The sequence below is a fragment of the Gossypium hirsutum genome, chromosome D09 (assembly GCF_007990345.1).
Source record: "Gossypium hirsutum isolate 1008001.06 chromosome D09, Gossypium_hirsutum_v2.1, whole genome shotgun sequence".
In the NCBI taxonomy this organism is placed as follows: Eukaryota; Viridiplantae; Streptophyta; class Magnoliopsida; order Malvales; family Malvaceae; genus Gossypium; species Gossypium hirsutum.
The window spans coordinates 1,152,138-1,179,672 of NC_053445.1; the positions used below are offsets into that span (position 1 = coordinate 1,152,138).

Genomic DNA, 27,535 nt, shown 5'->3' on the forward strand with positions numbered 1-27,535 from the left:
ACCAGTGAGGGCATGTAGTGAAATCACAGGAGATTTGGATGGCTCTTCTTCAGGACTACCCTCCTCAAGTCGATTAGAACATTCTTGGAATTCCTCTACTTCACTGTCAAAAAGAGGTTCTAAAAGAAACAGATATAGTTGAGATTTGACACACTTGTGTCCAATGTGGTATTTGGCTCCACACCAAAAACATAGGCCCTTCTGTTTCCATTCCACCATTATTGCTGGTAAAATGGATCAAGAAGTTGATTTACTGACTAAAGCACTACTCACAGACTGTGAAGCCGAAACAACCCTTGTAGGAGCTGAAGAATAACCCGATATAATAGAAGGGTTGAACAATAACCTACGTGAACTATTCAAAGGTGTTGAGGTATTCTTTGCCAAGCAAGATAGGAGCACATCAATCTTCCTAGCCAGCTAAAAAGCCTCCATCAAAGTAGAGGGTTTGAATTGATCAAGATAATGACTGATTTTGGTATTCAAATTACTGAGACAAATGCTAAGGGTATATGGTTCAGGAAGGTGAATTGATTTAATAAACCAAGAAACATATCTTGATATTGTTCCACTATACGTTGTTGTTTTAGATTAACCAGCTCTTTCATAGGATTCCCAAACTATCCAAATCCAAAACGATCTTGCAAACTCTTCATGTAAGTTGGCTAAGATAACATTTTGAGACCATAATTTCGTTAGAAGTAAAAATGGTGCCATTCTAAAACTCGACCCTCTAGATTCAACATCACTATGTGAACCTTGCTAGATTTTGGAGCCTCAAAATATTGTTCAAGCTTGGTCCACCATCCCCGAAAATCATTGCCATTAAACTTGGGACACTTAAGTTTACTTGGTTTCTCAGATGCTCCTACCATAGGTGACTGATTCCACAGAAGCACGTTACTCGCATTAGCCAAAGGTATCACATTCGGTCCAACTAGGGCGTTGGGTACCCCCGTATCTTTTAGAGGGAAACCAAGTGGCGCACCTAAAACCCCCTTCCCTTTATCTGTGGTCCCGTTTGCTGGAGGTCCATTTGTTGAAGGTCAAAAATATTGCCTTAACAAAGCTTGTAAATCTCTACGAAACTCATCCTTAAACTCGTAAAACTTGGTCTCCATCTTGGCCTCTAAACGAACCATCTCCTCTTGTATTTTAGAGATTTCTTGCTGCATTCCGCCAACCTCTTTTTGCAATTGCGTCGAGACACTATCGTCGACTATCACAAGGATTGTAAAAGCTCTGATACCTTGATGCAATCTCAAATCTGGAATAGAAAAATATTGAGAGAAGAAGAAGAACAAAGATAAGAGAAGAATTTTGAAAATTTCCTTCAGTATTTTTATAACTATTTTTCCATACAACTCATGCTTAAAAAGGAAAAATAACAAAAGAATAGTGTGGCAATTTCTGTTATAACCATACTAACCGTTTAACTAAAGTCTCTACGCCCTATTTTGCTAAATTATTCTTAGGATTGAAACTCATTGTTTTACTTAAATGAAACTCACCGTTTAGAACAGACCCCTTTTTACTCTCCCATTTCTTACTAAGTTTTCTAGCCCGTAACAAAGAGCTGCAAGAATTCCCATGTCTCAGTTCCTTTCAATATCTCAGTGCCTCTCTTCGAGTTCTAGAGTTGACTGGTTGGGAAAAGCTTAAGAGTCTTCCCTCCAACTTCAATTCCTTACTGCTCTTAAAGAATTGACAATATTAGAGTTTCAAGGAATAAAAGCCTTTCTAGAGTGGTTGGGAAACCTCTCTTCTTTAAGGTATTTATATTTAAGTAGTTTTGGAAAGCTAAAGAGTCTTCCTTACCAACTCCAACTCCCCACTGCCTTGGAAGATTTGAATATTTGGGGGTTTCATGAAATAGAACCTTGCTAGAATCGTTCAAAAATCTCTCTTCTCTATGCTGTCTGCGTATCTGGTCATGCAATAAGCTCATGTACCTGCCTTCTGTAGATGTTATGGGAAGCTTCTCCAAATTAGAAACAATTGACGATTTTATGTGTCATCAATTAGAGACAAGATGTGAGAAGGAGAGTGGCCCTGAATGGTCTAAGATTTCCCACATTCCACATATATGTACTAATTATAGGATGTAAGTTCAGTTACTTGAGCCACAACTCTGCATCTTTTGGCTATTGATATAAAATATACTAATCGTCTTTTGATACTTTTTACAGTTAGACCCTTTGATCTTCTCATCCTAAGCTACTTGATTAAGTCTCATATAAAGCCTTCTTTTAAAACATTTTGGCTTTTGTGGCATAATGTTGCAGGGTTTAGTTTGGGCAGGGATTCTTTTGAGACTATCAATACGAGAACAAAATTAAAAATTGAACCTGTGGACACAAAAGTAAGTTGTGTTTTTAATTTCCTTTCCATGAAAATTATGATATTATGCTTTTAGATTTTGCCTTGATAAAAAATTCCATGGATATCATAAGTCCCTTTGCCTATATCTCAAATTTTAACTTAAATTTTTATACGGGTTTCATGGATATCATATTTTTCTTCTTGTCTTTCCTACAAAAATATCTCATTGCTGCCCTCTCTTACAAAGTTCTTAAATTATATTGTATTGTAAGTTATCTATATTCATTTGATATGAAATTAATTTCACAGATCCAGGTTTTATGTGTAGCTGCCATTGGTGACATATTTAAGGTAAGTGGTGTATGACCATTGAGAATAACTTCAACTAGCTTTATTAGGAAATTTCTTTTCTTTTCAAACTTTTATTCTTCTATATTTGAGAATCATAGATCATGCAACCAATAAAGTCCAGCTTTAACTTGCAATTGTGATTGGTACTTTTGTGATTGACAACAAATTCACCATACTTTAGATTCTAATCAGAAGCTTGTATCTTTGCAATTTACAATCTAGATTTTATGTTTTTATTTCATAATGATTTTGCGGATATGGTAAGTCTCTTTCTATATATAGTCATTTGCAATGTACAACTAAATTGAATCACATAACAAAAGGAAAATCATGGTTGTGCATCATTTATTCTTCCAATAAATTTTATTTTTGCCCTTTGCTTTTTGTCATTGAAGAGCTTTTGTAGTAGAGAGTAGTGTTGAGCGATCAAGTGAAAATGTTATCAAAGGTATTATTGACCTATCATAAGAAAAGTGATGTAAACCTTTACAAATAATAATAATAATTAAAATCTCTGCTCCCAAGAGTGCTTTGCATAGAGTCCTAGAGAAAGTAGTAACTGCTGCGGCTTAGGATGGAGGAAAGCGGTGGTGAGGATAGATAGGGGAGGGATGAGATCTCTTTTCTAGCAGAAGAAATCATCCAGTTATCAGTCAAGGTTTCGATGGTGGTACGAAACTCTAAACCAACGCTGATATATACAGTTTGGACAGAGAAGCTATACAATCCAGAAAGTTTTAGGGCACAAATGAAAAGTATATGGAAGACAAGAAAAAAGTTTGATATCTAGATGGTGGGACAAAATTTATTCCTGATAGTGTTTGATTTGGAAGAAGATATAGAGACAATTATGGAGAGGAGACCTTGGCTTTTTCATAAAAGTATAATTTTATTTGATAGGTTAATTCAGGCGATGGAAAGAGATCAGATTAGGCTTACTTCATCACCGTTTTGGATAAAAATAGATTCGTATTTACCAAAATTTGATAAGAAAGATCTCTTGCATGCAATCGGTGTTACGTTTGGTGGGGTTCTCAGATTTGAAATTAATGAAGTCTTTTGTCAGCTCAGAATTAACTTGGATGTTCAAAAACCAATTCGCCGAGGTATTTTTGTCTCTAGTGATAATGTTAATAAAGTGTGTTCCTTTTAAGCATGAGAATTTACCGATGTTTTGTTTTGGATGTGGAAGAATGGGGCATGGGATAAAAGATTGTACTCAGATAATACCTGCAAGGAAAAACAAAATTAGTGTTGATCCACCTTATATGCTGGCTTTAAAAGCAGAGAATCAAAATTAGTTGGAAAAGGCAGTATGAAATTTAATGTTATAATGAAGAAGATGGGGGCTCAAAGTTCTTACACATGAGGCAAAGTAGTGCTAGCAGAAAGCTCTAGAATAATAGAAAAAGAGAACAACGAGATTCGGGGTTCACAGGGGAATATGGAATTGATGGAAAGGGAGGAGATGATAAAGGAGTAGGGATGCATATCTGGGATAGAGGAGGTCGAGAAGTTGAATAATAGTACGGGAAAGAACGGTAAAAACTCAAATCCTAAGAAGAAGACAAGTTGGAAAAGAATAAAACCAGTGGCCACAATGATACAAATAAAGGATGAGAATAATACGAGGAAAAGGAAGTCCCCAGAAGAAGATCTTGCAAGATGTGATACGGAAGAAATAGATGTAGACGGGACAAAAAGATTGAAACATAATGATTTTGAGGGTTGTGAAAAAGCCTTTTCAGAAGTGATGTTAGACAGTTCTGAGCAACTTGATATTCAAAAATTTTTTAGATCGGCGGCTGCTAAGAGGCAAGCCGACCGGACGCAATAAAAATTATAAGTTGGAATGTTTGTAGATTGGGGAATCCACGGGCAGGAAGAAGGCTGCGATTTTTTCTAAAGCAGTACAATCCCCATATGGTCTTCTTAATGGACAAAGTTGGGAAAAGGGATTTGGTTTACTTGGGAAAAGGGAAATTTGTCGGAGACAAATATTAAAGAAAGACTTGATAGGGGAGTGCCAAATGATAAATAGAGGCATATATTTCCAACAAGAAACATTAAACATCTACCACACTCGATGTTTGATCATTGCCCACTTCTTCTAAACACAAAATGTGAAAATACTTATAAGGGCAATCCAAAATTTAAATTTGAGGCGTGGCTCATGGAGATTGAGAAAATAATTAAAGAATCTTGGGAATCAGGAACAGGCACAGTAGTTTGAAAACTTGAAAGATTACAGGCAGACTTAAAGATAGGGGCGAGATCAATCAAAAAAGGGCGAGAAGGACTAAAGAAAAAGCTTACGAAGCAACTTGATATGTTAATGGCGCAAGAGAGGACTGAGAAACGATGGCAAAAGTTGTTGACACAAAGATTCACCTGAATATGGAAATTGATTAAGATTAAGCTTATTGGGAACAAAGGGCAAGGGCAAATTGGCTTAAAGTAGGGGATAAGAATTTAGCTTCTTTTCATAGGTTTGCCATATATCAAAGACGCATGAATACCATATCAAAGTTGGAGTTAGGTGGAGGAGGAGAGGTTAATGAAGTAAGCGAGATTAATGAAGAGGCTACTATGTACTTTCAGAAGCTGTTCACATCAAATGGAGTCGGGGATCCTTCTTATCTCCTAACGGGTATTGAAAATAATATTTCGGCAAATAATAATAAAGATTTAATGTCAAATTATACAGTAGAAGAAGTCTGTGATGCATTGAAAGGAATGGGACCTACTAAAGCACTAGGACACGATGGTTTTCTAACAATCTTCTTTTAGAAATATTGGCACATTGTAGGTAAGGAAATTGAAAACTTTTGCTTGGAAATATTAAATAATAATCAGAGTTTTGGTCATTTCAACCAAACAGAGATCGTGTCGATTCCAAAAATCCCTAATCCCACAAGTCTAGTTAACTTTAGACCCATTAGCTTGTGTTCGGTCATTTATAAAATGGTGGCAAAAATAATTGTAAATCGATTACAAGTAGTTATTGGGAGATGCATTGATGCGGCTCAAAGTGCTTTCGTCCCGGGAAGGCTAATTTCTGACAACATGCTTCTAGTTTATGAGGTCTTGCATACTTTTCAATAAAAGCGCAAAGGAAAAAAAGGATATATGGCAGTAAAGCTTGACATGAGTAAAGCCTATGATAGGGTCGAATGGAATTATATAAAAGAATTCATGTTACGAATGGGTTTTGCAAAGGACTGGGTAGAGTTGGTTATAAAATGTATTTCCATAGCGTCCTATACAGTTAAGACAAATGGAGGAAGTGGACGAAGCTTTAAATCAACAAAAGGCTTGCGACAGGGAGATCCTCTAAGTCATTTTCTATTTTAATGTGTAGCGAGGGATTATCATCTTTGATGAGATTGGCATTGAATGGCATTGAAGGAAGGATTGTTAAGAGGCGCAAAGGCGAGTAGAAGAGGCCCAGAAATTTCACATTTACTTTTTGCAGATGATTATATTCTGTTTGGGGAAGCATCAAATAGGGGAGCAAGGGTGCTAAAAGGAATTCTGAAGATATATGAAAGGTGTTCTGGCCAATGTGTAAATTTCAATAAATCTACAATCTTTTTCGGCTCGAACACTACAGAAGGAAAAAAGGAAAAAGTCTTGGCAATCTTGAGGGTAAGGACCTCAACAAATATGGAAAGATATTTAGGTCTCCCGAATGTGGTTGGTAGACAGAAAAAAAAAAGAATCTTTTCAACATCTCAAAGAGAATATTTATGCCAGAATTAAAGGATGGAGTACCAGAATGTTATCTCAAGGAGGTAAGGAAGTATTTTTAATGTCGGTACTTCAGGCTATTCCAACCTATGCTATGTCTTATTTCTTACTACCAAAGTCGCTTTGTGGAGATATAGAAAGCATATTTGCTAAATTTTGGTGGCAAAAAGCGCACAGGAAAAGAGGAATTCATTGGTGACAGTGGAAATATTTGTGTCGGTCAAAAGTAGAAGGTGGTTTGGGTTTGAAAAACATGGCTCAATTTAATGTCTCATTACGAGCCAAACAAGGCAGAGAATTTTGAACAATCTAAATTCTTTGATAGCTCAAGTTTTAAAGGAAAAATATTATCCGAGTGTTAATTTCCTAAATTCACGATTGGCGAACAATGCTTCATATACATGGAAAAGCATTTGGGCTACAAAGGGTATTTTAGAGGAAGGATTGTGTTAGAAGGTGGGCAGGAGAATGAATATTTCAGTTAGTAATGACTTTTGGATCCCAGATATGAAAAAGAATAGGTTATCAGCTTTAATTACGAATTTGAATGATTTTAAAGTTGCCGAATTAATTGATTCAAGTAATAGAACATGGAAGAAAGAGTTGATAACTTCTACCTTTTCGGAGGATGTTGCCGAGAAGATTATTTGCATTCCGTTGGCAGAAGAACCTCATGAAGACTTTCGGGTTTGGAGTGCTGAGGCGTTGGGCTAATACACAGTACGCAGTGCCTATAAACTATTACAAAGCATTGAAGATGTCCCTAGAGCTTATGCTTTACAAGCCGGCTATAAGAAATTCTACAAAAAACTATGGCTACTGAACCTTCCTTCAAAAATAAAAATTACAATCTGGAAGATATCATGGAATTTCCTATCTACACGAGTTAATATGCTACTAAGAAAGTTAACAAACACAACAATATACCCCTAATATGGAGTAGGAACAGAAAACATGGACCATCTTTTTCGTGAATGTCTTGTTTCAATTTCAGTTTGGAGAGAGTTATCATGCCAAGTATTTTTGCAAGAAAATCATTTAGAGTTTGTACAGTGGCTAACCTGGGTATTTTCGCAGAACTCGGCATCACAGTGTAGGATATTTTACTGTGCATTATGGGCAATCTGGGGAGATAGGAATCACAGAGTGCACAAAAAAGTGAGTAAATCTGGAAAAGTAATAGGGAGATTTGTTAACAGTTATATATTAGAGTTGAATGAGATTGATAAAAACAAACCACAAACCTCTATAACTATTAACAAGTGGAGAAAGCCACCTGATCAGGTAGTGAAGATTAATTTTGATGCAGCATGCGACGGAAAGTTTAATCAAGCGGCAGTGGGGGTTGTGGCCAGAAACAGTGAGGGCAAGGTCCTTTTATTGTGCTCGGAGATCTATCAACGGGTTGCATCAGCCTTTGCGGCCGAGGCACTTACGTACTGGAAAGCGATCCAAATCGGCATAGACATGCATTGGGAAAAGTCATTATTGAAGGAGACTCTTTATCAATAATAAAAAAGTGTAAGACGAGAATCCCAGATAAATCAAAGGTATTACATCCACGATATTCATAAGTATTAGAATATATCCCATACCTTGCCCATACCTTTCCCATACCTACCCATACCTTGGAAAGGTCAAAGTTATGGGCACCAAATATTTATTTAGTGTTGGGCATGGGATAATAGCAATTTTTGGTCCCTAAGTGAATAGGGACTTTGCAAGGTGGCCCTTGAATCTCAACTATAAATAGGCCAACCATTGCTCATTCTCATCATCCCACATTTGCCATTCTCTACTTAAGGCATTGTTCTCTCTCCCTATTTGTAAAGTTTCACTTGTATTTGGAGTGAAATATATTTGGTAGTGCCCGAGGACGTAGGCAAGATTTGCCGAACCTCGTTAAAATTCTGGTGTTCTTTACTATTTATTGTTCATATTTTGTGAGTGTGATTGTAGTGATTTATTATGCTATTAAATTACGATAGAGGGATATTCTGGCTAGGAAAGACTTGGTACTTAAGTGATCCTCGTGATTCACCTCTCTTTCCTGGGAATTGAACTTAGTGTGATTTTTTAGTACAATAATTTTACTCTTTCACACACTTCTGCGCAACAATTGGTATCAGAGCTAGGTTCGTACTTGGGGAATACGACCGTTTACGGTACTATTCACGTATATGACACTATTCATGTATACGGTACTATTCACGTATACGATACTATTCACGTATACGGTACTGTTCACGTATACAGTAGTTGGGATTGAGGAGAAAAATGGCAGCAGCATCGTCATCAGCAAGGACTACTGTGACAAATGCAAAATTTGAAGTAGAGAAATTTGACGGTACCAATAATTTTGGTATGTGGCAATGTGAGATCCTAGATGTCTTATGTCAGCAAGAGCTAGATATAGCCCTTGAAGAAAAACCTGACAAGATGGATGACAAGGAGTGGGCCAAGATCAATAGACAGGCGTGTGGTACAATCCGCCTATGTTTGGCCAAAGAGCAGAAGTACTCTGTCATGAGGGAAACATCAGCGAAGAAGTTATGGGATACACTGGAAGAAAAGTTTCTAACGAAAAGTCTTGAAAATAGACTTTATATGAAAAAGAAACTTTATCGATTCACGTATGCACCCGGTATGTCGATGAATGACCATGTGAACTCATTCAATAAAATTTTAGCAGACTTGCTAAATTTGGATGAGAAATTTGAAGATGAAGACAAGGCATTATTGTTGTTGAATTCCCTTCCTGATGAATATGATCATCTTACCACCACATTGCTTCATGGGAAGGACACGATCACATTTGATGCAGTCTGTAGTGCGTTGTATAGATCTGAGACTCGAAAGAAAGATAAAAGAGATCACAGAGATACAACCGCAGAAGTCTTAACAGTAAGAGGTCGTTCACACAGCAGCAAATCTGGTAGAAGGGGAAAGTCCAAAGGGAGACCCGCCAAAGATGAATGTGCCTTTTGCCGTGAAAAAGGGCATTGGAAAAAGAATTGTCCTAAGCTACAAAAGGGCAAGGCTATTTCTAATGCATGTGTAGCGGAGCATGATGAGGATTCAGACTTTAGCTTGGTTGGCATGGCAATGGCATGTCAAACGGATGAATGGATTTTGGATTCAGGATGTACTTACCATATGTGTCCTAATAAGGACTGGTTTTCTAGTCTTAAAGAGCTAGAAGGTGGAATTGTTCTTATGGGCAATGATAGTGCTTGTAAGACAATGGGAGTGGGTACAGTCCAATTGAAGAATCACGACGGCTCAATCCAAGTCTTGACAAATGTTCGCTACGTACCTAGCCTGAAGAAAAATCTCATCTCATTAGGTGCCCTAGAATCTAAAGGGCTCACAATCACTTTGAGAGATGGATTACTAAAAGTAGTAGCTGGGCAACTGACGGTGATGAAAGGCACAAGAAGAAATAACTTGTATTTTTTAAATGGAAGTACAGTTATTGGATCAACATCAACAGTTTCTACAAAAGATGTAGATTCAGAGGCTACCAGATTATGGCATATGCGATTGGGACATGCTGGTGAAAAAGCTTTGCAGACATTGGTGAAGCAAGGCTTATTGAAAGGTGCAAATTCTTGCAAAATGGAATTCTGTGAACATTGTGTTCTGGGCAAGCAGAAGAGGGTAAAATTTAGTCCAGCAATTCACAATACGAAAGGAATTCTGGACTACGTTCACAGTGATGTGTGGGGACCTACCAAAGTAGCTTCTTTGGGAGGTATGCACTATTTTGTTACTTTTGTTGATGATTATTCAAGAAAAGTATGGGTGTATCTAATGAAAAGAAAAAGTAAAGTTTTGGATGCATTTCTGAAATAGAAGAAGATGGTGGAGACTCAGACTGGTCGAAAGGTCAAACGACTTCGATCAGATAATGGTACTGAGTACAAAAACGATTCATTTCTACAAGTATGCCAAGATGAGGGCATTGTGCGACACTTCACTGTTCGGGATACACCACAGCAAAATGGGGTGGCAGAACGAATGAATCGAACTATACTGGAGAAAGTTCGATGTATGTTGTCCAATGCTGGATTGGGCAAAGAATTTTGGGCTGAGGCAGTTACATATTCGTGCCATCTAATTAACCGTTTGCCATCAGCTGCAATAAATGGAAAAACTCCTATGGAGATGTGGACTGGTAAATCTGCTACTGATTATGATTCTTTGCATGTATTTGGTTCTACTGTATATTATCATGTAAAAGAATCTAAGTTAGACCCAAGAGCAAAGAAAGCATTATTCTTGGGTATAACTGATGGAGTAAAAGGATATCGTCTCTGGTGTCCTGATACAAGGAAGATTGTTTTCAGTAGAGATGTGACTTTTGATGAATCAACCATGTTAAAGTACAAGGATTCACAAAAGGATGGCAAAACCAGTAGTACTTTGCAGCAGGTGGAGCTTGAAAAGGTTAATGATGATCCAGCTAATATTGAAGGGACAAATGATGAAGAGGTTCCTACCCAAGAACCTCTACAGTAACAAGATTCAATTGCATATAGGAGGCCAAGAAGAGAGATTCGTAAGCCTGCTCGTTTTGATGATATAGTGGCCTATGCACTTCCAATTGCAGATGATGATGTTCCTTCTACTTACACAGAAGCAATAAGTAACTCTGATGGTGTAAAGTGGAAGCAAGCAATGAATGAAGAAATGCAGTCTCTTCATAAAAATAAGACCTGGGAGTTGGTGACACTACCCAAGGGAAAGAAGGCAATTGGATGCAAATGGGTATATGCAAAGAAGGAAGGATTTCCTGATAAAAATGAAATTCGATACAAGGCTAGATTAGTAGCAAAGGGTTACGCTCAGAAAGAAGGAATAGACTACAATGAAGTGTTTTCTCCAGTTGTGAAGCATTCGTCTATTCGGATTTTGCTAGCCTTGGTTGCGCAATATGATCTTGAACTAGTTCAGCTTGATGTGAAGACCGCGTTTTTACACGGTGATTTGGAAGAGGAAATCTATATGACTCAGCCAGATGGATTCAAGGTTGCTGGAAAAGAAAATTGGGTTTGCAAACTGACAAAGTCGCTTTATGGATTAAAGCAATCTCCGAGGCAGTGGTACAAGCGATTTGATCAGTTCATGAAAGGGCAAAGGTACACAAGAAGTAAATTTGATCATTGCGTGTATTTTCAGAAGCTACAAGAAGGAACTTTCATATACTTGCTCTTATATGTTGATGATATGCTAATAGCATCTAAGAGCAAAGTTGAGATTGAAAGATTGAAGACTCAACTCAATCTCGAGTTTGAGATGAAAGATCTAGGAGAAGCTAAAAAGATTCTCGGCATGGAAATATGGAGAGATAGAGCTCATGATAGAGTTAGCTTGTCTCAGAAGCAGTATTTGAAAAAGGTACTACAGCAGTTTGGCATGAACGAGTAGACAAAACCTGTAAGTACCCCGTTGGCTTCTCATTTCATGCTTTCTGCACAACTATCTCCTTCGATGAATACGGAACGAGAATACATGTTGCAAGTTCCGTATTCTAATGCAGTGGGTAGCTTGATGTATGCAATGGTGTGTACAAGACCCGACATTTCACAGGCAGTTAGTATAGTGAGCAGGTATATGCATAATCCTGGAAAAGGACATTGGCAAGCTATGAAATGGATTCTACGGTATATTCAGAAGACCGTAGATGTTGGATTACTGTTCAAGCAGGATAATACACTTGGTAAAGGTGTTATTGGGTACGTTGATTCTGACTATGCCGGTGATTTGGACAAGCGAAGATCAACCACCGGTTATGTGTTTACACTTGCTGGAGGACCAATAAGTTGAAAGTCTACACTACAGTCTACAGTTGCGTTGTCAACCACAGAAGCCGAGTACATGGCTGCAACAGAGGCTGTAAAGGAGGCTATTTGGTTACAAGGTATGGCTAAAACCTTGGGGTTGGTTCAGGAGCATATTAACGTGTATTGTGATAGTCAAAGTGCTATTCATTTAGCAAAGAATCAAGTCTATCATGCACGTACAAAACATATCGACGTACGATTCCATTTTGTGCGGGAAATTATTGAAGAGGGGAAAATTTGTCTTCAGAAGATCAAGACTGCAGATAATCCCGCAGATATGATGACCAAGGTGGTAACAGCAACCAAGTTCGAACATTGTTTGAACTTGATCAATATCCTGCAAGTTTAACAGTCGAAGAAGGCACTATCAAGTATTGTTGTCAAAGGCAAAAAGAATTGTGTGAAGATAAGATTATCCTAATCAAATCTTCAAGGTGGAGATTATTAGAATATATCCCATACCTTGCCCATACCTTTCCCATACCTACCCATACCTTGGAAAGGTCAAAGTTATGGGCACCAAATATTTATTTAGTGTTGGGCATGGGATAATAGCAATTTTTGGTCCCTAAGTGAATAGGGACTTTGCAAGGTGGCCCTTGAATCTCAACTATAAATAGGCCAACCATTGCTCATTCTCATCATCCCACATTTGCCATTCTCTACTTAAGGCATTGTTCTCTCTCCCTATTTGTAAAGTTTCACTTGTATTTGGAGTGAAATATATTTGGTAGTGCCCGAGGACGTAGGCAAGATTTGCCGAACCTCGTTAAAATTCTGGTGTTCTTTACTATTTATTGTTCATATTTTGTGAGTGTGATTGTAGTGATTTATTGTGCTATTAAATTACGATAGAGGGATATTCTGGCTAGGAAAGACTTGGTACTTAAGTGATCCTCGTGATTCACCTCTCTTTCCTGGGAATTAAACTTAGTGTGATTTTTTAGTACAATAATTTTACTCTTTCACACGCTTCCGCGCAACAATAAGCTACTATTAAAATATAAGGAGTGCAGATTTGAATATATCCCAAGAGCAGGAAACAGTCTTGCGCATACTTTAGCAAATGAAACGATGAAGAGTAAAATAGTAGTTTACCTGGTTGGAGGTGTCCCTGAATCTGTAGAAGAACAAAAGGAAAGGGATAGGGTGAGAAAGCCAGATTGAATAATGAAAGGGAGAAGATGAAATAGGGGGAGTCTGAAAAAGGGCTGGTAATGGGTTAGACGAAATTAAAGTCCCCTCAGGAGTTTGAATACGTCTTGTTGAAGAAATGGCAGATGAAGTGACAAGACGGTGAAAAAATATCTTTTTGATTGGGTAAAAATAACAGCAACATTAATGTGATTCCAGAGACTTCTGATTCTCTTTCTGTTTTGTTGATTTTCTAGGCCGAATTAGGATTTGGGTTGTTACTTTTAGTTTTTTCGTTTCTTTGTTTATTTTGATACTGGGCCAAGCCTCATATCCGGGCCTTTCTTTTTATCTAGGTTTTTATATATGTACTTTTGAAGTTTAATAATAAAGCCCAATCTGAAGATTAATTTCAAAAAAAAAAAAAATTGAATCACATGACTCCATAAAACATTCATTTAGTTTGGAACTACAAGTCTCATATATTTCTTTGATCATCCTTTTTTTTTTGCTATTTTATTGCTTCTAATTTAAGGACGATGAGATTTTCATGTTTTAACCTTTTGTTAAAACCAGTACTGCTTATGTTCCATGAATTATCCAGTATCCACTCATGAAATTTCCGAATTCTCTTTAGATGTGAAGGGAGATGATGATAGGACTTGAGTCAGAGTGAGTTGTTCTCCTTTCCAACATTGAAGAGCTATAATATAAAAGACAGAGTGTTGATCAACTCTTCGATCGGGGGTTTATCTGATGTCTGTCTGAGATGAGTTTTGGACAATGACTAGTAGGCTCAAGTATTTCGATTGTGCAAGGTTGGATTTTTCATACGGATTTTGTAGCTTTAAGTTTTTCATTTTCAATGTTTGTCATATTTGGGTGATATTCTCAACTTTTTCCTTTAGTTTGTTTGAGATTATTTATTGTTATTCTTGTTGGAGTTGTATGTTTTTGATTGTGGCTTTATATTGTGATCTTGTAGCAGACCTTCTAAGTATAGTGAAGCTTTTGAGTGGACTTTTAAGCCTCTTAGTTTTTATACACTTTGCTTTAAAGGGGTTTCTCATGTAAAAAATCGCGTGTCTCGTTTAATTAATTACTTATGATTATTGTATTTTATTTTGTGTTGATTAGTGATATATTATGCAATTAAATTTGTCATAATTATTAATTATTTTCATTAAGAATGAAATATCGATTATTAATTGATCTGTGTTATATTGTGCTATTAAATTATTTCAGATAAGTTCCAAATTGCAATTATTTGGAACCTTTAATATATCAAGCTTTGAAGATTATGAATTTTGAGCAATGGCACATTGTGAGGGTGAGGGGCCATTTCGGACCCCATAATTACAAAAAATTCATTCAAAGCAATGAAAAGGGGGAAAGAAAAGAGATCCCGTTGTGTTATTAAATTGCTAGTTTTGATTGCAGTTCATCACATTTGCTTCCATGGAGGTTTATGGGCAGCTGAATCAAGAGTTGAAGCTCATTAACACGAATTAAAATTATTATAGCATTTGATTTATTCATGTTAGTTGGATTAGAGTCGTACCTCTTTAACTTTGTTTCACTCCATTAAAGATATGCCAAACTAGTTTTTTAAATATTTTATTGTATTAAATATAATTTTTAAAATTTTATATTTTGGGTTGGGTTATTTAGTTAGTTAAGTTTTTTTTTTTAAGTTTTGGGTAATGAGTTTAATTGTTATTGTGTTAGTGATTTAATATAAATATATATAATTAATATAATATTTTTTATAACATGATATATTCGGGTCGGACCAGGCTCGAGCAAAAAAATCTTGCCTAAAGCCCAACCTATACAGAAAACAAGCCTTAAAATTTACCCGAATCCATTTTTAGGCATTGTATTTTGTCCAAACTCTCTCATTTTTTGGACGAATCTTCAAACCTAGATAGATAACCCGATCTATGAGTAAGTCTATTAAAAACAAAATATACTTTCATATAACATATTCTATAAATTAAGCATACATAAAAATAAATTTAGTTGTCATGTGCCAACTTGAGCCTCATTTATGCCTTGACATGAATTAAACCTAAGATCCAAAATTAAGATTGAAATCGATACTTCCTATTCTGATTTGGGTCTCCATCAACCCATTTTTCTTCTGTAATTAGGTTTTCACATATGTGGTTCCAGTGCATTCAAAAGTATCATTATACAAATGATTGAATAATGCTAGAGATTAATAAAAAGAAAGCATCACCCACTAGGCCTGTCCATGGCCGGGCCGGGCTCAGAAAAAAATTTTAGCCCGGCCCGAAACATGAGCTTGAAATTTTGCACAGGTCTGACTCGGGAAAAATATCATAAGCTCGAGCTCGGCTCAGCCCATTTTTAAAATATGAGAGGGTTAAATGTTTAAAAATTGTAATAAATTGTATTACAAACCCAATTAATAAAATATGAGAGGGTTAAATCATTTTATTCAAACTATTTTTTTTTAAATTCAGTTTGTAATACAATTTTACAAGGGTTAAATGTTATCAATTTTTAGATTTAAGATTATATTGATAAAATATGTAAATATTAGAGGGTTAAATATTTTATAAGGACAATAAAAAAGGCCTACGTCAGCTTTCCTTAAATATTTAACAGTGGAAGACTAAAATTTTAAAATTTGAAAACATTAGTGATGAAACTGAAAGTTTTTAAAGTTAAGTGATCAAAATAGAACCTAAACAAAAGTTGAGTGACCTCCCAATTAGTTTACCCTTACTTTTATAAAATTTTATGATAATTAATTTCTAATACTTTTTATAAATTTTATAAAATTTTATGATTTTTAATTAATTTCTAATAATTTATACAAATTTTTATGTTTTTTATACTTTTTAGAATGAACCTAGACAACCATTTGTCCAGATTCATTGTTACTTTTTTTAAAATTAACTTTTTTATTTTTGTTGACATTGCATCTGTTAATGTTCACATCGGTGTTGCCGTTAAATACTAACAGTCAATTGTTGAAAAATCGAGTTTGGAAAACGCAGTGGAAAATAGGTTTTAGGGAAAACCAAAGTTATAAAAAGTTTTTCAAAACAAGAACTTGGTTGTATTATCTAAAAAATAGCACCTTTTGTTTCATCTAGGATAGACGCTTCGACTAAGTAATCTTCTATGCTATCCTCAAGCTCATGTCAGTTAAGTGTGGGCTCACTTCGAATAAAAAAAATTCTTCACAAAATTATCAGTGGGGAAATTTGCAATTTCTCTAAACTTTTGGAGCAAATTATAAATAAAAAAAATTTCTAGAAATTTTCTGAAATAATTTTATCTCTACAATTTTCTCTTAAATTCAAGTGTGTGTGAATAAATGACCCACACTCTCCTTACATAAAGAGAGTTAGAGAGAATTCAACTAGGATTAGAATTGCTCACGTTAATATTAAATTAATAAATTACTATCAAGATAAGTATTAAATAGAGGGTGAGTTTGGATGGGCGATGCGTTTAACTGCGGTTAGGGTGGGTTTGGATGGGCGATTGGGTGCGGTGCGGTGCGTTTAGCTTACTTTTTGTCTCACACTACAATATCGTTATAGTATCTAATCTCACTACCACCGCTGTTTTTACACTAACCGCAGGTAAACGCACCACCCATTCAAACTCACTCTTAGTGTAAAAACAACGGTGGCGGTGAGATTAAATACTGTAGCGATACTGTAGCGTGAGACAAAAAGTAAGCTAAACGCACCGAATCTAATCGTCCATCCAAACCCACCCAGAGTCCCACTAGGAGTATGATTTTCCCAGTACTCTATCGTCGGAAAACTATCGCCGCCGACCATCCCCCGACTGCCAGATGGTCGCTATCACAATCGTCGTGCCCGGTGGTGCCATTGCTGGTGTAACTTTCCCCTCAGCACCTCAAACCGTTGTCGTTATGTCCAAATAGGCCTGGGCGGCTCAGTGCCTCCTCGCAAGACTGCTGGTGTCGTGGTTGAGGCGGGACTAGTCGCTCGAACGATTGGCCCTATGCCCATCCTCTCCTTTTTCTCAATCGGTAGGTGTTTGCCCAGGCCGATCGTTCGTACAACCAACCACACTGGGTGTAGTATCCCTCAGCCAGGCATTCGTATGACTGGCCCGATGTTGTCAATTTCGGCTACTATTAGTTCGGTCTAGGCCAACGATGACTCGATCGATTCGGTCCAGCCTTCGGTTGGACTATTTGCCCTGTTTCACACACCGGCCCAATTTAACCAGTTCGGTCTCAATTTGTTTTTATTATCGGGTTTTCAAATTCAATTATACATTATTGGCTTGAAATTGGGAGCATTGCTAAAAGGGGTCTCCGGCTATGCCTTTTCTAGCTCTTTGCTCTTGCTCTTTCTCTACCATCAATTACAGCTAGAAGGAGACAGTTTCCATTAAGAACAGCTATGGCGGGTTCCACTAGCGGAACCACTTCTTCCAATCCATCATTGAACCCTTCTGCTCCCAAAATCCTATTAGCCAAGCCATCAGCTGGGCCGGTCCCTGGTAAATTTGGACGCGGAGGTGGTGAAGATGAAACGGCGCCGCATAGGGCCCGTCTCCCTCCCGTTGGTTCCCTCAACCTTCTTTCTGATTCCTGGGAGTTCCACATCGATCGATTTTTGCCTGTAAGTTAAAAGAAAAAGAAAAGAAATTTTCACTTCCTTTTTAACTCTATTATCTTTTGTTGGATGCAAAAACTTCAGATGGAATGGAACTGAAAATCGTTCTTTTAAAATTAAATAATTTGCAGTTTTTAGGTCTTCGTTTGATTTCTTTTTTTTTTTTGGCTATTTGATTTATTATTACTTATTCTTGAGCTAATGAACGTAAAATTATAATTGATTCAAAAGGTATTTCTAACTGTTTTAGAAAAAAAAAATTTAAATCGTGCATTTTGTTATTTAAAAAATATTAATTTGTGGAAAATATTATTTGCTTTTGTATCAAAGTGCGTCCTTTTGTTTTTTAGTGAAAAGCATGTAGCAATAGTACTGACCATAGATAGCCTAAACTACGGGTTCTTCAAATGAGGTAAAGAATCAGATAGTTTCCTTGGCTAAAATGTTTTGTTTGTTTTTTGTGTATTGCAGTTTTTGACTGAGAATACTGATTTTAAGGTGGTTGGAATCATCGGTCCACCTGGTGCAGGCAAGTCGACGATAATGAATGAGCTTTATGGTTTTGATGGGGTATCACCTGGTGAGTAACATTTTAAAATTTAGTCTCTTGTTTAACTTCTTTACGCAAAATGGAAGTGCTTGATTTTCTTCCATTGAAAATTGCTTAGATTGAGGATACACATGAAATGGTAGTTTTATGATTGGTATATGTTAATCATTATGCTTTGTCTATACTAGTTCTTGAAATTAGTCTTTTTGGTGTCCAATGGCTTATCTACTTTATTGCTTGTTAGTTTCCATCTAGGAATTCTAGTCATAGTCTAGGAATTCTCATTTGATCTTCAAATTTTAGCAGCTTATATCTACATTGGCTTGAGATTCCAAAAGAAAACTGGAAATGAGGTGTAGATTATCAATATATTGAGGTATTTTTCTATGTAGTTCCTAGTGCGATCATTGTATATTATCTTTCAGATTAATTAGCCTTGTTATCAGCTTTATTTTGCTCTTCTAGTAATATCATTCAAAATTAATCATATAAAAAAAACCTTAAAACTCGAAATGCCAATTAGTAAGTGAAAATTAGAAGAAGACAAACTCATTTTTGCTAGTTTTCAAATTTGGTGAAATTAAATAATTATAATAGGTTAAAAGAAAGTCGAGTATGTGATAATGGAATATTTACCAAGTCAACATGATATAGTCATATAGTGAAATTTTCAAAGATTTCTAATTTTCACTCTGTTGATGAACTGTTCTAGTTTATAGCCGCTGATACCTTTAAGTTCTAGCCTTCTGTTGACATCATCTGTTTTTCAATCATACCTTAGTTGAAAACTGAAATCTTACTCTACTTCTATACAATCGTATTTATTTTTTATGCCTAACCTGCAATAAATCTTTAGGTAGACATTTCGTTTATTATATGCACTGGTATGCCACTTATCAAGTTTTACCCTGAATCCATTTCCCATAGGGTAATATGGGGTTGAGAAACGATGGTCAATTTTCTATTAGTTGGTTATACTTATAATGGACTAAGGTCCATTTGGATGGGTGGTGAGGTTGACTCCAATGAGATTGAAAACAACGCTTGCAAAAAGATTAGTTTTTGAAATGAGATTAAAATTAGTAGTTGGATATGTGTGAATAAAAAAGAGCAGCAATAGTGAGGTGAAAATGAAAAAAGATTACCATTTAACACAATATCCTAAAAGTGTTCTGATAAAATATTGTAAGTTTTGTTGAAAGTATTACATATTATTTAGTAATTAGTTTAGCATATAATGATAAAATTTATTTATTAGTTTATTATAAATTTTGTTTATTTATGTTAAATTTAACAGTTATTTTAAATTTTTTAGATAAAAATGAAAATGAGGAAAAAAAATGAAAGGTTAAGTGATAGGGATTTTTTGTCATGTCACCATAACCTCGAAGGTAAAAAGAAAAAAGGGGTGCGGTGAGAAGGATTTTCACTGGACCTGAAACTTCTAGTGAGAAAATGGAGGTGTTGCATGGTGGGGATGATCGGATACAAAAAAAAATGTTCAAATTGCCCTGAAACAGAGGTGTGGCTACATCCAAATGCATCCCAAGCGTCCTCATCCTCTTCTTAAAAGACTTCATATATCCAAACTTTGTTTGATAGTAGAGTATCAATTTTTGCATTAATTGATACTTAAATGCCTTGTTATTGCTATTGAAGTTCAAATCTATTTGCACATTGGAATATTCAATAGATAACCTTACATGCTAATTTGCAGGGATGTTGCCACCATTTGCTATACAGTCAGAAGAAACCAGAGCAATGGCAAGGCATTGTACTGTAGGTATTGAACCAAGGATTTCTGCTGAACGGCTTATACTACTTGATACCCAGGTTCCAAGTTTACTACTCTCTTTTGGTTACCATCTTCTTTTTCCTTTTCTATAGACTATAATCATCAAATGATATATGTATTTTCTTTTGAAGCATGTTTAGAACTTCACAAGTCCAATTAAGGCTATACAAAGAGAAATTATGAGCTGCTTTGATGTTATTATAAAGTTCTCTTAATTAGAGAAGATTATAAGAAAGCCTTCCCATCAATATACTCTTAAGGGAATAAAAATGAACCAGAAGAAAATTGGATACCTTTGATGCTTTTTTATTGACTATTGATAGTTTTTTCCCAATTATGTTTGGGAAGTAACAAGCATTGAAAGATTAATTTTAGAGGCCATTCCCATAATTGGATAGGAAGTTTCCAAGATACTGTGCTTACTGGGAAGCTTTAAGGAAATTAAAATACCTCTGTCCTAAATAGGCATGAATGAGACTCGTTACAAGTTAGGAATAAGCTACACACAGTCTTCTGTGTTCTGAGAATTTTCTTCCCTATCACCATTTCTCAATTTTGTCACCTTGTCAAATGAGGCCTAGAGTTTAATTTGAAACCTTCAAGTTGCCCTTGTTTATACTTTATCTGTGTGCTTTCCTGAAAAAGAAATGCCTCACATGAGTGCATGTATATACGCATGTGCATATTGTGATTGGATTGTTATGCCCTTTAGGTTTGATACCATTACTTTAACATTTGTCTTTCTGCTTACATATCATTCTACTTGTTGCATAATCGATTGCCTTGAATATGTGCACTCTCTAAATTCTTCTACCTAGTCTCGCATCCATGTTTTTGGTTTTTCATACTGAGATTATTAGCAGGGGTTTTTTAGTTCTGGTTTGTGACATCATGGTCATCACTGTACATTCTTGACTTGCAGTCTGTTTTCAGTCCTTCGGTTTTATCTGAGATTATGAGACCTGATGGCTCATCCACGGTTTCAGTACTAAGTGGTGAGTCACTGTCTGCTGAGTTGGCTCATGAAATTATGAATATCCAGGTAATTGAGTTGCTAGCATTTTGCTTTTGTTTTATATATTAGTGCTCTATATTTAATTTACACGATATTTTCCTTCTTGAAGTAAGATGTTTGATAATATGTCTCTCTTTTTTGGGATGCCGCAAGAAATCTTTTTAGCTTGGTGTTCTTCTAGCATCTATTTGTCACATTTTGCTGGTGGTGTCTGAGGGAGTCCATGATAATAGCATGTGGCACATGATGTTGACGGTAATAATCTTTACCACTTTCCATGTACATAATATGCTGCTAGTCTGTTACATTGGTTATTCGTATCAAATAATTTATTTATGTACTTCAGATTTGTAGTTGTAAGCTGATAGTGATCTTTATCTGAAGCAAGAAATCCTCTAATGCTGCTGCTCTTATATTTATTTTGGGTAGATAGATGATGACTTAGATCCTTCAGTGAGTAAAATGAGTTTTATTGGTATTTGGCCATATGAAAGAAATGTCTTGGTTATGACCAAAAATTTAAAAAAAAATGTTGATTATGTTTCTTCAATTCTTTTAAACTCTTGCAACAATTTCTTGTTTACACTATTAATTAAAATCTCTCTCTATAGGTTGACTTATTGAAACATGGCATTCCTGATCCATCTTGCATAACCCCGCTCCATTCACAGAGCTCTACATTGGGTCTTCACAAAGAGGGCAAAGATAAAGTTCATGAGGTTGAGGAGTATATTGGTACCCCTGTTTTTGTGCACACAAAGTGAGTTATATTTTCCCCTATGATACTATTAGAATCATGTTGCAAATTTAATAAATAAAAAATAATACACCTTATTTATATTTCATCTCTACCAACCACAACACAACTATGTTGCGATACCATGTCTCATGGATCAAGTTTTAGTTCACTTGATTGCTATCCTGTATGACACTTGGATGTATGCTTCCACACAAGTTAGAAAAGCAATCTATTACTGCTAATTCTTTAAATAACAAAATGCCTCCAAAAAGAGCTTTATATGGAACAGAACCTTGACTCACATCCAACATGTATAAGCCATCATGCACTCTATTACTGCTAATTCTTTTCCCTATTTGTAGGTTTTGAAAAACAAAATAATCAAGAAAACTCAATTTTACAATTTAAGGCTTTGGTGATAGTACTCACAGATGAGAGGTTGATAGGAAACTTAGGGACATGAAGTACAAAAGATAGTGTAATATTGGGAGCATAGTAACAGAACCTGTTCCAAATACAGAGGTAAAAGAGGCATCAGTTATTTGGACACTATCTTTTGTTTGACATGGAAAATAATTTAAGTTAATCTTTAAAAGATCCTGAATAATTCATGATTCAATATTAATGTGGGCATTAAAGGCACTACCTATTTTCATCAATCTGGGATAAAAAAATGCCTGAGATGTAGAATTTTATTAGAAGAAAAAACCTCAGAGGAACTTGTCTCCTTAGAGTTTGTGGTTTTCGATAAATTTGCCTGGGATCTTGTTGACTTAATGCATTTCCCTTCGCAACCTCTAGTGGGTCAACCATACAACTTCCAATAGGTTTCCTTGGTATGTTGTGGTTTTCCATGATAGTCACAATGTATGTACTTTTTTTAAGGATTATCATCTTTTTGTTACTCTTAAGAGCCACTTGCAATCAACCCAACTTTCTCAACTGGAGCTGTACAGAACATAGCACCTCTTTTACTTTGTTCTTGCTGTACATAGGAGTATGCTTGCTTAAAAGAAGGAAACAGAGTTTTTCGTAGGATTTAAACCTTGATCTAATCGTACTCATTATTTAATCCTGCCAGAAAATTATAAACTCATTCTTTTTCTACTGGCTTCTAAAACTTTAATGCATCTCCGGTACAATCTGCTTGGAAGTCTTAATAATAATCTAGCTCCTGTCCTAAGTTGCTTAGTTCAGAAAAATACTGAGAAATTGTCTTCTTACCTTGTTTAGTAATGTGAACCTTATTTTGAATTTAAAAAATCTGAGCGATGTTCCTAACATGCCAGTAGGTGAGAGAAGTTGAATTCCATATTTTTGCTGTAGTGTTGAATAACAGGTATGTTCTGTAAATCTAGGGTTGCATAGAATTGATGAGCCATGCCATAACGAGAGGTTTTCGAGTCCCATTGGTTGAATGTGGGATTATTTGGCACTGGTTTCTCGTATCACCAGTGATGTAACCTTGTAATCCTCTAGCTTTGATGAACAATAAGCAAAATTCAGCCCATGTAAGATAGTTGTTCCGATCAAGCTTAACTGGACTAATTTGTAATGAAGGGTTGTTGGAGCTAGTAGCATATTTTATCCTCTACCATTTTATGAATGCAAGAGGAAGAGAAAAAAGAGAAAAACAGACAAAAGGGAAAATCTTATATAGATAAAAATTGTGGTTGGTGATAGCCAAAAAGGTCCCAGAACAGTAGCTTACATTACCCAACCAGCAACTCAATAGTAAGATATCTAACCAACCCCAAATGATGTCATGGGCAGAGGAGGTAGCCTTAAAATATGCATCGAGATCAATGACGACGGAAAGAAGGAATTATGACAGAATGGAGGTTACAAACTGGTGCTGAGGAAAGTACCCAGAAATTGACAGAGGCGCGTGAGGCTCAAGTCCAGGTCAATTGGTCACCGGATCAAGGGTTTCATGGGTGATGGGATTTAGACTCCTTTGGTGGGGGTGATGAGAAAAAAATGGTAGGCCTAAGGGGTAAGTACCAAAAAATTTAAGGGTAAACTACATAAATGGTCACCTGACTATTAGAAACTTTCTTGTTAGGTCACCTGACTTACATTTTTATTTTTTTAAGTCCAAAACCGTTAAATACTTAACAGTTGGCTGATGTGGCTGTTAAATTAATGAATTGTTTTTTTAACATTTATTTTTAATGCACATCATTTCCTTGTCATATAATAATTTAAAGGAAACTATTAACCCAAATCACCCCACCCCACCGCATCCCTCTCCCCTCCCGGCTCCTTCCCCCACCACTGCTCTCCCCTCCCTCTCCCCCACCGTCCCCTCCCCCCATTGTGCCACCATTCATAATCATTGAAAGCCTTGATTTCACACTGTTGGCCAATACCCTATGCTTTACTCTTTTAAACCTTCCAGTTGTCCTCACTTGCAACACCACCAATCCACCAATAAAATGACAAGTTAACAACTACATATTACAAGCACTTAACCGTATTTAAATTGATAAATATAATCTGAGTGGCTGCTAATATAGCTTGAATCACACACTCAACAAGTTCTTCTCCATTAAGCAGTCAACAATATCCTTTAAGCTCACCTCCAATGGAGTAAAGTTAATGCCTAGACTTTTCACTCTCTCCTGGGACACCTTAAATGCTGGAAATACTGGCAGGGATTCCTTCTCATCTGAGCATCTGCCATCACCAAAACCTTCAACTAGTTACTCACACACACACTGATTAGAAATTATGTTTCAAGTTAATAAAACTTGCAAAACCACCTCTTAAATGGTAGAAGATTCAAGAACTGCAACTACTGCATGATTATTACTAGAGGAATAAACATATTGAAGGGTTGCAAGTTGTGCAGTGTAGTATGCATGGGTGATATATAAATGAAAGTTGTTGATTCTGCTAACAATTATTCATATCCCAGAGGCTTTTACCTTTGGGGAAGAATCAAATGAGGATTAAGCTCCTGTAATATCTTCACTAGCTCAGAAGGGTACACAGATTTCCCGGCTATGCAGTACCTTTGGGGAGGGGACAGTGAGGAGAGGGAGAGGGAGGGGAGAGCAGTGGTGGGAGGAGGAATCCGGGAGGGGGTAGGGGAGAGGGACGGGTGGGGTTTGGTGATCTGGGTTAATAATTTTTTTTTAATTATTATATGACATGGAAATGATGTGTATTAAAAATAAATGTTAAAAAAACAAGTTATTAACTTAACAGCCTCATCTACCAATTGTTAAGTATTTAACGGTTTTGGACTTAAAAAAAATAAAAAGATAAGTTGGGTGATGATTTTGTAACTTTTTAAAGTCGGGTAACCTAACAAGAAATTTTATAATAGTTGGGTGACCATTTATGTAGTTTAGCCAAAATTTAACTCTTAAGGTTTTGGGATATCTACAATTTTGAGAAATTCATCTCAAGTCTGGAATTGTCTCTGTACTGTGTTAAATCAGAGAAACGGTATATGCAAAGAAAAAAAGAAGGAAGAGAATGAAATTAGTAATGACAATCCCTAAACATTTACTCAAAAAAACACCCCCTAAACATAATCTAATTGAATCAGTTAAATCCCTAGTAATCAGCAATCTGTAGAAATCAGCTATACACGCCATCAATGATACTCTTAGCTGTTAATTAGTGAACGTTTACCCTTCTCCCATTCATTTCTTTGTTTGGAGGTGCTTAGAATTGCAGTTGATTTCTAGTTAGCAGCTTCTTTTTTGACCATAACCAATTTGTTCTTTAGGAAGGAGTCAGTTTTCGTGAAATAATGAAATTTTCTTATCTGTAGATGTTCTCTTAGAACTATTTGATTGTTGATATATCGAGGTAACTAATTGTTATTCTTCGATCTCTTTTTTAAATATTTTGTCAGTTTTCTGGTTTCTTATCTCCTTGGTCTAGGGGGTTGTCTGGCTGAGAGAGCTTACTTGGTCCTGGTTGATCACATTTATTTCCCTTCACTCGATACTGATGCAAAATTTGACATATTATCTGGATGATTTAAAAGTTAGGGATTGCATTATTTACTTCTGATATTAAATAGATCTCGAGTTTGGTACATGATGTAAGGCTACAAGAACTCTGTAGTCTTCTCATATTTCGTCAGTATGTGCTAGATAAGCACATTTTCTTGTTGATTGTTAAAGATCCACAATAGTAACATATGTATTTGTGGTCTTAATGTGTATAGGCTACAAGATCAAGACCTTTCTCCCCCTAATATTGTGCAAACGAAGAAGGCGCTTTTACAATATTTTGGTTCCTCTTCATTTATGAGACGGAAATGTGCAAATAAACCCACTGATCAACCTGCTATGACTCAGATTAATGCTAAAGATACAGAGTTGCTTGATTTACTTATGATCCCTTATAAGAACAAAGACGATTCTCCTGAAGCTCAGTGTGAAAGTTATGTCTCCTCGCTATGGAAATTACGCGATCAGGTCTCTTTCTATCCACCTTTTTCCCCCTGCAGCTATTCTCCCTGGCCCTGCTTCTTTAAAAAAAAAAATTATTATTATTATATCAGAAAAATAAGTAGTGTTCTTCGCAGGTTTTGTCAATGAACTGCCCTTCGTTTACGCGGAATGTTTCTGAACGTGACTGGTTAAAAAGTTCTGCCAAGATATGGGAATTGGTGAAGAGCTCACCTATTATTGCCGAGTATAGCAGAACATTACTAAGCTCTGGTATGTTTAGGAGATAATCGTTGTCACCATCTGTATTTGGTCTGTTTTAGTTGCTATTTTCGACAATATTTCACCATTGTCATGTCAAGCTTTCAAATACCATATTGCAGTTAGGGTTGCTGAAAGATTTGATTTAGTGGGATATCAACATTATTGTCATCTGGTATTCCTGGTTGGAAGAATAAAGCATGAGTGTTGTAGTTGAAAACATCAATGTTGGATTAGGATTATTTTCTGGTTTCCCTAACCTCACAAATAATGCTTTAGCTATTAAATTTTCTTTTTGTGCCCACAATCCCAAAGTTTATGGAATATTAATTGCTCAATAAATTAGTACAAGAAGAAATTAGTCCTCGTAGGTTTCGAATTTTAAAATTTTCAGTTGTCACCGATTTCACTCATTTAAAGTTTTGTTATTTCTCAAATCTAACTTGGGAAACATATTATTTATTTTTATATATTACTTGCTAAAATTTTAGTTAATGAATTAATGATGGTTTTTTATGTCAAGATTGAAATTGAAAAATATGATAAATATAGGAATTTAGAATGATTCAACTGGAGGATATGAATAAAATTTATATCGGTATGTTTAGTACAAAATTAGTAAATAAATTTAATCAAATAGATTTAATTGTTATTATTTGGATTCGAAAAGTGTAAAGATTAAATTTGATCAAATTAAATTACAAATATTAAATGCGCAAC

The 27,535-nt window shown here is 35.9% G+C and overlaps 1 protein-coding gene and 2 long non-coding RNA genes across 3 annotated transcripts; 2 read left to right on the forward strand and 1 right to left on the reverse strand.

Moving 5' to 3' along the window:
• The first annotated feature begins 1,377 nt into the window (after window positions 1-1,377).
• LOC121221078 (uncharacterized) lies at window positions 1,378-14,506 on the forward strand. The gene is made up of 4 exons (XR_005918362.1): window positions 1,378-2,104; window positions 2,286-2,362; window positions 2,632-2,673; window positions 14,041-14,506. It is a non-coding gene; the product is annotated as an uncharacterized lncRNA (long non-coding RNA).
• Window positions 2,993-13,677, reverse strand: LOC107931318 (uncharacterized). The gene is made up of 4 exons (XR_001693204.2): window positions 13,368-13,677; window positions 7,668-7,862; window positions 7,041-7,547; window positions 2,993-3,903 (listed from the first exon to the last, which is right to left on the reverse strand). It is a non-coding gene; the product is annotated as an uncharacterized lncRNA (long non-coding RNA).
• Window positions 14,507-17,691: 3,185 nt separating the features above from the next.
• On the forward strand, window positions 17,692-27,035 carry LOC107931355 (protein SMG9). The gene is made up of 8 exons (XM_016863237.2): window positions 17,692-18,046; window positions 18,512-18,620; window positions 20,308-20,423; window positions 21,308-21,427; window positions 21,566-21,655; window positions 22,012-22,160; window positions 26,329-26,581; window positions 26,692-27,035. Exons 1-8 carry the CDS (start codon window positions 17,825-17,827, stop codon window positions 26,842-26,844), a joined length of 1,212 nt encoding a protein of 403 aa, XP_016718726.2. The 5' UTR covers window positions 17,692-17,824; the 3' UTR covers window positions 26,845-27,035.
• The last annotated feature ends 500 nt before the right edge of the window (window positions 27,036-27,535 follow it).